Raw genomic sequence first — 16,709 nt, 5'->3', positions numbered from 1 at the left:
ATATATGTTTACCACTCACTGTTTAAAATAAAACCTACACTTTATCCCTAACTGTCCAGTTGGGGAGACCGCAAAGAGGAAGTTGTTCTCTCTCCGCTCCGAACTGATATTTTACACATTCCTATCTGTTGTGAGGGAAGGATCCTCCGACATGCTATGCATGTGATTCTTCTCTCACAGTAGAGCATCCCTAAGTACATTGTATTGATTTTAAACATATATGAGATAAGTATTACGAGGTCTCCGACATGTACACTTTATTCCATATCATGAGACATAATCATCTTTTTAATTATTAAAATTTAAACATTTTCCCATCTTACCTATCAATTCAACATTCTGCATTAGTTTTCTCATGTGTTTTAGCCAAAACAATTTTATCCCATATATATTTTTATGTAAAATCAAAATTTACAATACGTGTTTTTTAGTTATTACTTGCCTATGTTTCAACCCTATCTTTTAGATACAATCATTTCTTGTCTTCTGACCTTGAAACTGCTGCATGACTTTAGATGTCGATGGGCCATAAATCACAAACAAGCAAACAAATGTATTATATTGTTAATGTCGGTGTTGACCTATACAATACTGTTATTACGTTGATTTATACATGGATGACTATTTTATAACAACGTAGAAAATATGCCTGAAACACCAACCTTTAAATCGTTGTTAGTGTAGTACACAAACGTAACACCTGTATGATTCAACCGACATTGATAAAGGAGAGTGCTTTATATGCACAAATGTATATATATGTGTATGTGTCTCTGTGTTACCACACTAGGAATGTATGAACCACACAAAAGCGATACGTCTACAGGGAAGTATAATTCGGTGAAGTAGAGACCCAACATAAATTTTACTAGTCATCTTAAAGGGGTGCGACACACTTTCACTGTGCTGATCTTTGCCTATACGTAATTTGATCATATGTATACCAGTTATCACCGATCTCGACGCTAAGAAAACATCGTTCAACTTAAAGGCTAATTGATACTTAAAAAGTACATGTATGTGGATTCCCTAGTCAAAAACGCGCATTTAACACGTGTAAATGGAGGTAGCCCATTGTTGATTTCCAAAGATAGATAAATAAGCATAAATAATGTATGTCTGTGCACATGTAAATGACAAACACAACACCATCACATATGTCCACTACACTCATAGACATTTTAATGTGGTACAAGTATTTTACACTAAATGTCCATTGGAGCTCTTCATATAGGTTCATTGTTTATGTGTGAGTACATACTATGGTATATACCTTGGCTCGGTGTTAAAATGGTGTTACTTTTTTTATATACACAGTCTAATTTAATGTAGCAAACATATACAAATGTATGTGTTAAGACACCAGACCGTATCGGATGAACACGTTTATAATCTAGGAAGAACAATGAAAAAAGGAAATAAACTCCTCACTTGGCAATTGCAAATCGTACACTAATGCATCGTTTAGGTAATTTCATTAATATTTTACAAACAAAATATAAACAATCATGTATATTTGCGCAATCAATCAAACATTCTTTTTCCAAATATATCAAATTTTAATATTTATTTTTGTTTTCACAATAATATACATTATTTTTATGTTTAAATCGATACAGATAGGAAGCAAAACATATTTGCTACCTTAATTAAATACTTGACGGGCATTTCGCTCCAAGTTCATCGTTTTGATTATAAGTGGAAATTATTAAATCAATAGTGTTTTAATTTAGACGCAGAATTTTGTTATTAAATTACTTGTTTTTACGGTTTTGAGTCAGACCGCCAAAAGTAAATGTTGATAAACGACCGACAACAAAACTAAAAAATGCTTAAATATAGACCATCCGGTTTTTTAGCTCACCTGGCCCGAAGGGCTCACCGGGCCGGTGAGCTTATGTCCGTCGTCCGTCGTCCGTCTGTCCGTTAATATTTCCTTTAAATCGCTACTTGTCATCGAGTTCTGCATGGATTGTAACCAAATTTGGCCACAAACATCCTTGGGGGAGGGGGGAACAGAACTTGTATAAATTTTGGCTCTGATCCCCCAGAGCAGGAGGGGCGAAGCCCAATAAGGGAAATATAGGTAAATCCTTTAAATCGCTACTAGTCATAGAGTTCTACATGGATTGTAACCAAATTTGGCCACAAACATCCTTGGGGGGAGGGGGACAGAACTTGTATAAATTTCGGCTCTGACACCCTTGGGGCAGAAGGGGTGGGGCCCAATAGGGGATTTAGAGGTTAATATTAAATTCCTTCAGAAACAATGAACCTGTATTCAGAACATTACTTAGCATTACAAACCAGGTGAGCGATACAGGCCCTCTGGGCCTCTTGTTAGTTAAGATGTACTTTTATTATATGACATTCCCCCTTTCTATTCCGTAATGTTAACAACTATTAATTAAAAATAAATTGTATTTTTATGTATTGAAAATTACCAATACAATACGTGTCTGATATATGGCACGAGATATGATTTACCTCTAAACAGTGAGATCCGAGGTACATGTAAACGTGACTTAAATCGAGTTTGCATATAGATAACTATTAAAATGTAAACATAATAAAAATACCTACCTACAAAAGTGAATGCATTCCTCTTGACAATCAGGATGTTCAAAAGATTCCTCCCGGATTTTATATACATATGCACCATAATCTTGTAAATTTATCACGGTACCTATATTGTAGCTAACCCGATACCCGGATTTTTATAAATATAAGTTTCTCAGAATTTGTATCCTGTTTGTTCCCCTATAAGTACCAGAGAGCCCACCCTGTTGTCAGTTACTCGATATGGCACCACTGCATCAGCACTTGGCATTTGTGTTAACACTTTTAGCTAGCACTGTTACAACTACCCTGTCACAAGATGAAGGTGCATGTAATGACCCGCAAATAATACATAGGTTCACGATGGTTGATTACGATTGGCCGAGCGAGTTTGCTCGCGAAGATGCGATCGAAAGCGGCGAATATATCCCTAACAACAACATTATCGTCGGGACGAAAACCTATGGAGATGAAGTCTATGTCACTGTTCCAAGATGGAGACTTGGTGTACCATCAACTCTCAATAGAGTTGTTGTTAAAAACGGATCGTCAGTGTTACAAGCGTTTCCCAGCTGGGAGATGCAGACGATAGGAGACTGTCGCGCCCTTCAGTATGTACAGAGTATGGAGATAGACCCAAACACTGGCTGGATGTGGATCATTGATACTGGCAGAATAAACTTCCTCTCAACAGATTGCACAGCAACAGAAAATATTTGTCCAGCTAAAATCGTGGTGTATGATATCAACAAGATGGAAGAAGTAATTCGCTATGAGTTCCCAAACGAAGTTGTCAGCCGCAAGAAAAACTTTTTAAATGATATCGTAATCCAATATAGTAACAATGAACCACGGTTCGCCTACATTTCAGATACTCTTGGCTTTAAACTGGTGGTTTATGATAGGGTACAGAACCAGTCACATTATTATTCCCATTCATCAATGTTGCCAGAACCCGGGAACGGAAATATTACAATCTCAGGAGAAACCTTTGAAGTGACTTCCGGTATAAATGGTATAGCTATGTCACCTGACATGCAGTTTTTATACTATACTCCAATGTCCGGCTTCGCAATGTACCAGATTCCAACAAACGTCATTTCGCAGCCGGGCGCAGACTTCGCGGGGTCCATCCGAAAGATCGGAACAAGGCCATCACAGACTTCCAGTCTGACGTACAGTAAGAATAATTTCCTATACTTCTCCTCACTTGCTGAAAACTCTATTTATAGATGGAACATAGAATACGACAAAACTTTTCAAGGCCTGGACACATTTGATAAGGTAGAGATGAGGACACTGACGAATGTTATGTCGAGTGATAGGTGTATGAGCTATGTTGATGTTTTAAATTTTGACAACGATGGCTATCTTTGGTTTTCTGTCAACAAACTGCACAAGTTTCATTTAGATTCGATGAATTTTTCCGATAGTAGCGGTACGAATATTCTGATTTGGAAAGTCCATATGGGAGATAATAGTTACCTTGACATGAGAACAGAAACTACTACAACGCCAGTCGTTATGGAAACATCTGTTGTCATGGAAACGACGACATACACAGGTGGTACTGCAGCTACTCTCCCGGTAATGACACTGTCTATATTGAATGTGATGATTGTGTATATGTTATCCTTGTCTAAATTTTAACTGTGGATGGAAAAGGTGTGCAAGTTTTTAACTGATCGTGTTCGATATTAAGATAAGATACACCAGATAAGATTAGATGTGATTTTCATGTACAATGTAAGGAAACGTATTAACTAATTTCACTTGCGGCCAATTTGTCATATACGAAGTTTCGGTAACATAGTTTATTGTAAATTTGCTGTAATTTCGGCAGTGTTTTTTTGCTACTGAAGTGTTGGTTGAATTTTGGGAATAATATGAATAATAACTGAATGTGAATAAAATCTTACAAATTGTTTTTACACTTTTTGATCATTTTATTTTCCTAATTTGAAGCACACACGATGGTTGTTTTCGTTCTATATGAAATGTATTTTCTTCATCTAGCTACACACCTACACGTATATATAGGTGATCGAGTGGCATCGTGGTCCAGCTACTCGCCATTCAACTAGCCGACCAGTGTTCGACCCCCAGCACGGACGTGAAAAGGTCAGGGGTCGCCTGCTCAACTACATGGATGATTTCATTCGGGCATCCCGGTTTCCCCACTCTAAAAACCTATTTTATTTTCACTCTAAATCCGGACTTGAGTCTCCCTTTTCGAGTCCGTTAATTATAAATTTTTGTGTTTCCGGCATCTGGATTTTGACCTAGTAAACCTTCGGTAAATACCTTCGATTTACATTTGTTTCGTTTTAAAGGGACAATTCAATCTAAGGGAACATTTAAATTTGTACATATATCAGAAAAAAACCCAGTTCTAATGGAAATTAGATCAGTCGGTTTTACTGTGATATGCCAGAAAACCCCATGGTGGTAAAATGCGTGTGAAATGTTCAAACTCGCTCGCTGTCCGCCATTACACATTGTGGTCGAACATCTTGTATGCCGAACCCAGTCCCTTGTTTGTAGAGTAATGCTACTTTTGTCTAGAATTGCTCAAACCGCGCTGACAGTAGTGTGTTTACCTTATTAGGTGCATTGTCTTGCCTAAAAAACATTTTTAACACCTCCACAGTGGTTATGTTGTCCATTTGTTTAACGTGATTGACTTTGGCTCGGATATGGGTACAGCGTACATATTGTACCTGCTTAATCGCATTGATAACGATTTGCAATTACTACGGTATCAATTAAAATACTAAACAATTACGTGGAATTTGTCAATATTTTATGTTATATGTTTCATAATAAATGTAGAACAATACATTTATGCCACATTTTGCTTCTTGGTTATGTAAAATAATTAGCCTGAGTGAATTGTCTCTTTAACGGTATATTTGTCTTCTTTAATTATGATCAAGTAATTATTTAGTGTCTTACGAATGTTATTTATATATATAACCTCTTTATTTACACTTATTTTACATTATTAATATGGATTTACTTATGCGCTCCTTGACTTCAACAATTTAAGGGGAGGTAATTTGAAATTTATCGGTTTTTAATATTTCATAATTCAGAGTAGTTTCTAATAATACCAGTAACCTTTGCCGATTTCAATTTTTTTATTGTATAATTTCATAAACAGCAGAACATTTTCCCGAAGAATTGTTTTAAATACATTAAAGGCATAGGTTGGTGTTGTTCTTGTTTTTTGATATTGTATAACATTTCTCACCTTCAAAACTACCTATTTTATTGTAAAAAAACACTGTTTTTGTAACTGGAGTATCAGCTGGACTTTGTCGAAATCCTTTCAAAAGGTTTATTTCATTTAGTTTTATCCCAGCTCGCCTTTCGCCTAGTCGGCCGGGTTCGATCCCCGACACGGACGTGAAAAGGTCAGGGGTCATCTGCCGGATAACTGGGTTTTCTCCGGGCACTCCGGTTTCCTCCTACACAAAGATTCCTCGCGAGCTTACATCCGGACCATCGAGAGTGATTTGTATACGTTGTATAACTTGTTTCCAAATCGATGTAAAATAAATAAAGTTTATATTATATAGCGCTCAGCAAAAAGGGAGTAGGACAACTTGTTCGCCCGTTGTCAGTATAATGTGACCGTATGGGGTGTGTTGCTTGAAATTGGTGTCTTCGGCGGCATGAAAACCAAGAGTTCAACTATACAAGAGTACAATACGAATATACCGCAGCTTTCAAAACACACACCCGCACTTCATACACACTACACACGGCATACATGGGAGGCCGTCCTTACATGATCCTAGCTGTTAATAGGGCGTTAATTAATCAAACCAACTATGACATAGAGTATTAATAAGAATCAGTATTTTAATCAAGTTACCTACAATGAATTATGCAATCACCGAGAGATTGTCGAAATCAATAAATGTAATTTTATATGTAATTAACGAACGGACACATTGTGTAGTGCTTTAAATTGATATCTAAAGTTATAGGCAGACTCAATAGCTTTAATCATGTGTTGACCATCAGACCTGGAATTGATTTCAGAATTGATTGCAGACTTTTGCTTGAAGATACATTTTATATCCACTGGCTTGGTAAAAATGCACAATGTATACTGGTCAACAAAAGAAAATATTCATCATGGTTGTTTGTCACACCTCCTTGACACAGGCGGTTTGAATCGGACACCGCGCGTCACAACTACGTTAAATATCCTGCCACGTTTATGAATTGTGTAAGCGTGTGAAATCATACGAAGCAAAAAATTAAAACCAAACTGCTTTGCACCATGGTGTTTTTAACAACAGGATAAAATAAAATGATTTATATTATATAATGATATATGCTTCATCAGACGGAACTCATTTTATTGGTATGTTCATTGATAAATTGGCGGGAATTTCCGCCACTTCAAGTGGCTGTTCCAAATGCCTGTCGGAAAACAAACGATATAATTCAATTTTAGTCTTATAAATGCCATAAACACTATTAAGGGTAAATTTTGAGCTATGAAAATAATAGTTCAGGACTGTAAATATAAGGAATTAAAGTCTCTTTCTGGTGGTTCTATCGAAGGATAAAGTTGAGTAGGGTATCGATATTTGGAATGGACCCTACTCAACTTTTATCCTTCGATAGAACCACCAGAAAGAGACTTTAATCCTTAAATAACATTGATTTTACACGCGTGACATTCACATTCGATTTGGAAGGATTCTCGAAAAAAAAATGATGACATAACAAAATCAACAGTGTCATCTTTAGTGACGGAACAGCTCAACTAAAGTTATATAAATTTATGTTAAAATTCTTCAAAACAAATTGAGTAAATCTTACCTAGTTATATAATAATTGTATGTACATATGTCTGACGCTACAATAAACGTCCAGCTCAACGTATCGTAGATGTTTCATATGACAAACCTTACATTTAGTGAAAGTTGGAAAAGCTGTAATAACATTTTAATATTCCACACGAAACGTTAAACATTGTAATTAAGCCGGCCCTATGAAACAACTATTGTCTTTAATTGTTTGCAGAATAAACCAATTATCATAAACAAAACTAATTAATTGATAATATATTTGTCACATAAGTGCATTGTAAATATAGTTCATTAAATGATGGCTTCAAATACTACACTTATGATCAAGCGATGTAGTAAACAGGCCACAAATGTGTTCTCCCTACTAACGGAAACATGAACTTATCCAGATACCTTTGCATATGATACTAGTGTAATATAATTTCCCATTGGTTAGGAATACATGGTATTCATTGGTATACATGTTAATCTGAATGATACTCGTATAACTAGATAAATATCATCGAAAATCAGGATAACACTTACATAACTTTACGAATCACTAATTTTATGACTTTTTGTGTTTAAATCCATAGTATTTCACATAAATTTTAATTCGATTTAAGCAAACGCTGAAATGAACTGTGTTTTTTTCTCAAATTCATCTTTCAATGTTTATATCTTAAACACTTCTCAAAATAATTAACCCTTCTTAGTGTTAATGCATAATTATATTCTCTAGCAATTCTTGTATTCTCGATAACGCTTTGTAGTCCATTAAAGGAGCATCTTTTTAAACATACACACATATTAAAGCTGCTATCATAAAGGGGTAATTTACCATGACATTCCATGTAATCCATGCGATGTTATTGATTTAGAGAACACAAGCGACAAATTATCTTATGGTGCAACTTATTTTGTCATTTATGTAATAACTTTATGGAAATTTATAAAAAAAGATTCGCACAAATAAGAAAAAATAAATTGATAAGATTAATGAAATAAACGCTATCTCTAGCGAGTCCATTTTAACCCGACGGTGTTTTTGAAAGAGTTGCGGGAAGTTTTCGATCGGTCCAACATATTTTATCAGTTAAGTTGATGTTCATAAATTTAGGCAAATAGTAATGAACTTCTACAATGAATTAGCCTTTTTGATCTCTTTATTTTACAGTATCTACAAACAAACAAACAACATCAACAAATACACCAATAAAAGGAAAAAAAACAAGCTAATGTTTATAAGACAATATTACATCAATCGGTGAGTTTCCCCTTTAGGTACTGGCCTATACTATATGATTAGGTCAACGTTACGTATATATTGATGACCCGTCAATCATAATGCGTTGCCTGGGGTCTCTTTATTGAAATTATATCGGTATAGATATATCATCTGTCATAGTGATCATGCAATAACAGATTAACTTGTAGTCTTGTATTGTCGAGCGACGGTCAGTATAGTATCGCGATCCAATGGTCAGTTTGTGGAATCGGTGAAATAGATTAACATGAAATGGTAAGTAACTAAGATTACAAATATGTGTTTAAACATGTTTTTTGTTCGTTTGTTTTAGATTTTGATGATAAAGTAATAATTTCCACGTGTATGTGCAAAATTATCTTTTCTTTTGATATGATATAGGCATTTAGCACCATGTGCATAATAGAAAGGCATGTGTCTATGATTATTCCTATAATGCATGTAATTAATCGAGAATCGGATGTATAAAAAGCTAATACCTTCCATCTCGAAACTTAAGCTGTTGAACATAATGTTTTACACATTAGCAATTTTATTGCCATTTGATTATTTATAACATATTTACAATAACATTCGAGGATAAAAATGACTCAATGAAATATTATGCAGAGAGCAACTAACTGTGATAGTAAATATAAATATAATCATATTTTATGTAATTCAATTCTAAGTTGTTACGAATCGGATAGATGCTAATGAAACAAAAATCACTTCGGAATACCAACAAAAATAATATTTGTGTTGATACTTGTTTTTCAGATTGACGTTTGAGAATTTAAAATTAATGTAAACCTGAACTCCATAATGGATTCATCTACTAAGTACCCGGAGTACCAGCCAGGATGTACTGAGTCGCGAGTATTATTTCCGAACGGTTACGAGAAGGTTCCGGGATATTTATCGTCCGTGGTTGACCCGTACCCTGTTCCCGTGATAGACTATCCATGTGATACAAAGACTGGCTTGTGTAGCGGGAAACTCACACTGTTCCATGACTATTCACCATTTATGAATAGTTACAAAATTTATCACATGAAGGAGACGTCATCTCCGGTACAGGAAATATTAGCGCCGCCCGTGATACGTCAGCCAGAATGCGGAGTTCAACGGTAGGCATAATTAAATTTACACATAGTTAATACGTCACACACATATTATAATGTAGTTAATACGTTTATTTGAACTCTTGAAATGTTAATAGATCGTTTATGACAGATAGATTATGTTTAAAGTTGTATGGTTTCTCACTTTCGCTCTTTTTGTCACAGTGAAAACTGTTTAAGTGTTATACACATTTTTCTCCGTCTGTCTGAGGTTTAAACTTTCTAAGTTTACCACTGTTTATAAAGTTGCAGCACTGGAAGTATTTTTGATTATAAAAGTAAAAAAAAAATAACGTGTACACGTAAAAAATAGGTCCGAAAGATGCCGAATCATTCCGAACTCTTCCGAACATCGTCGCGACAATCTCGAAGTAACACGAGAGTTGTGAAACCAAGAGAAAATGTTAAAACAAAATTGTAAACAAAATATGTGGTCGACCTCAGCTGACTGGATCTACAAAGAAAAATAATGCTCGCACATACATGTAACAAAAATTGATACACACAATATTGAATTACGGCAAGGTGTGAATTAGATGTTTCAAACACTCGCTTTGTGGACATATACCAGTACGATTTGCTCATATTAGCCTGAAGGAAAACGTAAACAAACACATTACGCTGGTTACCTGGATCACCACGTGGACGTCAATCACGTGATATGATACGGAAATCCGACAAAACTCGAAGGTACCGATCATGGCGGTGATTGAAGGCGCTTTATTCAAAACCAGGAATATATGATCCCTAGATTTTGGCCTTATAGGTCGACATATGCGTTTGGGGAGCTTAATCACCAAGTTACATGTCCATGTTCACATATTAAATGTTTAAGCGACATATCGTTACAGTGAAATTAGCCTGAAATATAACTTTAATGATTTATGTGTAATAGAATGTTAATCAGGTTAAAGATAAATGGTACATATTCGTGGTATTTGATGAACTATGGGCCACATTTTGAAGTCCTTGATTTAAGGCTTGAAGTATATTCCTAATCAATTTTGTGTTTATATATTACAGTACGTTCTCCAAGTCCACATCTAAAGTCAAATCTCGCGACAACGAAGATGATTTTGAGGAAATTACGTGTGACATCATCAAAAAACACTGGTGCTACTACATCATGTGCCTGGGTTTATGCTTCGACTGAAATAATCTATCCTGATTATTGATGGAAACTCTATCAGCTTTATTTACTACAAGAGTTATCTCTCTTGGATAATACAGACGATGCTTATTTGCCGGGAGTATTCTGTATTTATAAAACCTTCATTGAAAACAATTAATTACATAGTTTTTATTTGCATGTACTTTCACTTCAATGACAATTGTACAGGTATGATGAATTACGTGTAGTTGAAATGGGACGTTATAGAAATGAGAATTGATAATGCGTATTCATTCAAAAGAAATCCTTATTAAAGCAATGAAATCAAATTGTACGTTGAAAATTGTTTTTGAATTTAATTCAAGAATGGTAAAGCACTTTTCACATCACAGAAGTTCATTTGGAAAGAAATGAAAATTGAAGGGATCATATGCTTCCATGCATAATTATATATATAGCTACATGTATGAACGAAATACACTGTATTACATAAAACTATTGTTTTATATCCCTTCTGGAAATTAAAACAAAATGCTGAAAAATTCAATGATGTTTTTATTTTTTTAATTGATGGAAATTCATAATCAAATGATCGTACGATTTCTACTATACTCGTGTGTGGTATATCCACACCAATGTCGGACTCCGCATAGATTCAACATGCCTTGGACTTGTATAATTGTTGTTTTCAGGAAATACAATGTATCCTAATCTAATGCAGAAGAAGCTGATAGGGATGTAAATAGTAAATCAGTAAATAGACAGTTTTACATCAGTAAATAGACAGTTTTATCATTGCAAAAACTGACTGAAGTTGACATTTGCAATTAGGCCATAGTGATATCAATCAAAATTCCAATGCACGCTAAGACTGTACAGTTAAAACATGAATTGTTCGGTCAACAACATATGCAGCTTTATGCTGATTTGTACGTCCATGTGTAATATAACGTCATTAGAATATGTATGTATATTGTATGACGTCATAAGGCAATTCGTATCGGTGTTTGTTCTATCGTGTGAAATCACTTGACATTCATGTAGTTGTTGTTGACTTTACCATTGACAATATTTTTATGTATCTCTTGTTTTCACTTTATTGACTGGGATGTACATTGTATAATGTAATGCTGTAAAGTGACATTAATATGTTAACTTTTGTAACTTAAACATGTGCCTCATCAGAATCTCGCTATACTAAAGTTTGCATTTTAAGTTTTCGTATGACGTCACCATGACAATATCGATAAATGACGTATCTGTATCATGTGATATCACTTAATATTCACGGATCTCACTACTCGTGCCAAATATATATATGTATTGATTAATCTGGAAAATGCTATTATATTATGTCTCAAGAAAGAGAAACAAAGGTTTTTGATATAAACTGTCGTCGTAATCCATTATCTATATCCATTGTCCTATATATATGTCGTCATCCCGTCGGATAAGTCGAGACATGACACGTGTTTAGATTATTAACCTCTCTATGGTCTGTTTTATACTGCTGCATGACGTCAATAATGGGGTTGTTATCTTTTCTGTGAGTATCAAGGGCAATAAGTGTTACGCACAGTATACCCAATAGGAACTGTTAATCAAGGTTATTAGCATAATTAAATTAATTTAAAACCTTTTTATGATAAGGAGTTTACACAAAGTCTATTGTCACACAAGTTAGGGTTAATACGTGCAAAATAATTATACTGCAGAAATTTGTCACAAGAGTTAGCTTAACGTGTAATTGATAGAGACTTTTAAATGGAATTCCTCGCGACAGATAGCTAAGGGTGATCGTGTTATACCGATTGCGGCATTATTGGTTTTAATAGCTGAACTATTTACATAATATTATTTATTAATTATCCTCCGCATTAAAGTGTAATTTCTGGGGAATTACACAAATAGTCGTAATTACACCTAGCTCAGTGTGATTTATGTAAAACATTAACTGCCAAGTTTACAAAATTGTAGAATGTCCGAGTCAAATACCAATACAGAATACATTATTGTGCTGTAAATTCACATACTACGGTTAGTCATCGACAAAAATTAAAGGTTGATGTTTAAAAAAGCTACTTCTCGTAAATGTATTATGTGTAAAGAGGCGTAATCTAATAGCGTACTAATTAATATACATATGTTTGACACGGCTATACCGGATAATCCCAAAACACTATTTCACCCATCGCACACAGCACAAGGTACGCAGGGAGGGTTGCCTTTTTACTACCTTAGCTGTTATTAGGACGTTGAGCATTATCAGCTGACAAATTGAGAAACAGAAGATTGAAAAATACACGGAGATCAATGTAACATATATGCGTAGAGTACGAGACTAACATGATACCAAAACATATCATACATATTTCCGAAGACTAAAAGAAAACTTCCACCATGTCATGGTAACTAAGAGACCTTAAATATAAATACAAAATTATGTTGACATCTATCCATCAAAACAAGACATATTACACTGTCTTTGAAGCTCATATTCATTTAATACAGTACAGTTATAACATTTTGTGTAATTCTTTGTTTTTTTGTTTATTCTTTCAAAGAAGCATTTCATCAATACTGCAAATAAACTTATAATCACGGGCACTAATACACCTAAATTCAAACCTCTGTAATTGAATTGTATGGTTTAAAAATATTTCACACTCAATTACTCACACATGCTCTCTCTCATTCATAAGAGGACAAGGATATATACAAAATGAACATCCATACCAAGTCACCCACACCCACAAGCACATATAGACAACACAGAGAAGAAGCACAAGGGACAAGAAAATAGGAAATACATATTTCTTTCGTCTTCTATTACTATTTCAGTGGCTATTTTACTGAAGCTTCATAATAACAAACTGCAAATATTATATGAAACATTTTACAGCATGACACTAAACGTAATTTAACAAGATGTATAATCAACAAGGAATGGATGGCAGTAATAAGATATAGTAACGTAGAAAGTTGGCTGTGCTGGATGGCGTATGACTTTATCAATAAATCTATATATTGGATCTTTAATGAGTGATCATTTCACATGAGATTTTATGAAACGAATCTGAGAAGTTTTTATCAATTAAATTTTCGATTAGAGTTTCATAAAATCTCACATGAAATGAACGCAAATTTAAGATATTACATCACATTACTACAAAAATCTACATTAAAAACAAAGAATTTTACATAAAAACGTATTCCGGAAATCCAGCGGAAGCCGCCATTTTGTCCCGCCATCCTCGTAATTCTTACCTCACTTTATTTTTCGTGACGTCATTTTATTGTTTCTTTCTGCATCGCAATGAATTATCATCCAATGAAAATCGCTCTAGGTTATATATACTAATGACATGCAAAAAATATTACACGGGAGAAATCACTGGATATCAGGCGGATCGCATGATAAAAATCTATGTTAAAATAGAAAATAAGTTATATAAATATGTCTGCTATATCCCCCACCTCTCTCACACACTTTCGTTCCCTCTCTGTTTACCAAATACCATACACGAATATATATGTAACAGAACTTTCCAGATAAAATGTTCTTAATTATAATTTATGATTACATACTAATTATAACCTGATAGACTAGGCAGAAGTCATTCATAATTAATGGTAGACAAGCATTGAAAACGTTATTCTAGATTCTATTTTGGTCAAACAAAAATGTTTCTCATGTGAAATAATCTTTATATCTAACCGAACCCCGGTAATTCCACGTTTCTTTTCATTAATGTTTTGTGCCTTACAGACATATACTATCATTATTATAGATAACGTCAATCCGACTTATCGTTGTATTCAGTGTGTATGTACTATCGATAACCAACACTGAATGGGTAGACGCCTCCGTAGATGATCTTGATATATTCCTGGGGACATGTAATGAAAAGAAAAAAAATCGAAAGCAATCTTCTATTATCCTAACTCATGTCAAAACACATTTGGTCTGATATATGTGTCTCTCATCAATTCAACATTTCGGAAATGATTAGTATTTTAAAATAATCGAAATGACTATTCTTTTGGCAATTAATGCTATTAAACGTAGAACTTAAACCTTAACTACAGTAAAAACAGCAATTAATGTATTTAATATTACCGATATTAATCATGTCATACGTCAATGCGGCACGTCATTATGTATAACCGGTTAGGCTATAAATACTTGGATAACAGACTCTTAAAAACCAATTCGGAACAGATTACAAGATCGAAGAACGATTTGAGTTTTGTATAGTGCATATGTATATATCATATCATAATGCACTATGTCCTCACAAAGAATTTCTCTCAAGCAAACTAATTTGAATTGACACACAAAAATAAAAAAACAAAGTAAATTATATTGATTACCTTGATATTATGCAGTAAATCATTTACATGATTAATATAACGAGAATGAGCAGACACCAGAAGAAAGTATTAATATTTTTTCTTTGTTTTTGATTATTATTAATGAAAATAAACATATGGAGATGCGAATGTTAGGAAAAAAACAGTATACTCAGATTACAAAAATCAAAGCAGTGGTTTCCATATAGTTTAATACATTAAATAATTTTTAAATAATTTTAAAATAGGATTGTCCGCCTCGCCTCTCTGTGCTCTATTAATTATTTTTTCCATTTTCCTTTAATAAACAAAGATTCTATTTTGTTTTAGATTCACGAACAGACAATCCGATTTCTTACGAAATAGACAACGTAATTCTTATTCTTATCAAGTACAAGTGTGAAAGTCTTAATAAAAAAAGTCATATGTATCCAATAACAAGAGCTGTTGGAGAACAGCAAAGCTCGCCTATTCAGAAGAAGTTGATGTTCAAGTATTTACTATTTAAACATGGAAATATGACAAATTAACAGACTCAAAACACCCCTAAAGGGCCCCACATTGGTTGTATCATCACGTTCAGCATCCATACACATTAAGAAAATAAAACCATAAACATTTATGATGACTTATGTTTAAACAATTGACAAAATAGAAACTTGCTCAAAAACGTTAAAATAGAAATATGACAAATTAACAGACTCAAAAAACCTCTGAAGGGCCCCAAATTGGTTGTATTATCACGTTCAGCATCCATACACATTAGGAAAATAAAATCATAAACATTTTTGATGACTTATGTTTAAACAATTGACAAAATAGAAACTTGCTCAAAAACTTTAACATGGAAATATGACAAATTAACAGACTCAAAAAACCCCTAAAGGGCCCCAAATTGGTTGTATTATCACGATCAGCATCCATACACATTAGGAAAATAAAATCATAAACATTTATGATGACTTAAGCTTAAACAATAGACAAAATAGAAACTTGCTCAAAAACTTTAACATGGAAATATGACAAATTAAGACTCAAAAAACCCCTAAAGGGCCCCAAATTGGTTGTATTATCACGTTCAGCATCCGTACACATTAGGAAAATAAAATCATAAACATTTATGATGACTAAGCTTAAACAGTTGAAGAAACAGAAACTTGCTCAAAAACTTTAACGTGACATTACGCCAACGCTGACGCCGACGCCGGGGTGACAACATTAGCTCCCTCTATTCGTCGAATAGGCGAGCTAAAAATGGATGGCAGTTGGCAGACTCAAATTAGAGATAAGAAGTTTTTTAAAGTTCCATTCTTAATACAAATTAAATTCAAACTATTTGATAATGTATTTTAAATATCCAAGAATCTTTAAAATATACCTCTAGCTAAACCAGCCCTCTACCAATCCTAGCACCTGCTGAGAATGAAGTTTTGTGTGTTGTATGGTATACATATACAAGTCTGGAAAAAATGAATAAAAACAACAAAAACACAAGTTATTCTAAA

The 16,709-nt window shown here is 33.9% G+C and overlaps 2 protein-coding genes across 2 annotated transcripts; both read left to right on the top strand.

The window, feature by feature from the left end:
* Positions 1-2,769: 2,769 nt before the first annotated feature.
* LOC138314671 (protein yellow-like) lies at positions 2,770-4,486 on the top strand. Its single transcript, XM_069255128.1, has one exon. It carries the CDS (start codon positions 2,803-2,805, stop codon positions 4,207-4,209), a length of 1,407 nt encoding a protein of 468 aa, XP_069111229.1. The 5' UTR covers positions 2,770-2,802; the 3' UTR covers positions 4,210-4,486.
* A 4,797-nt stretch (positions 4,487-9,283) lies between these two features.
* Positions 9,284-11,373, top strand: LOC138316901 (uncharacterized). The gene is made up of 2 exons (XM_069258548.1): positions 9,284-9,746; positions 10,764-11,373. Exons 1-2 carry the CDS (start codon positions 9,442-9,444, stop codon positions 10,891-10,893), a joined length of 435 nt encoding a protein of 144 aa, XP_069114649.1. The 5' UTR covers positions 9,284-9,441; the 3' UTR covers positions 10,894-11,373.
* Positions 11,374-16,709: the final 5,336 nt, after the last annotated feature.

The sequence above is a fragment of the Argopecten irradians genome, chromosome 2, assembly GCF_041381155.1.
Source record: "Argopecten irradians isolate NY chromosome 2, Ai_NY, whole genome shotgun sequence".
Taxonomy (NCBI): domain Eukaryota; kingdom Metazoa; phylum Mollusca; class Bivalvia; order Pectinida; family Pectinidae; genus Argopecten; species Argopecten irradians.
This window is presented reverse-complemented; position numbering and strand designations above follow the sequence as displayed.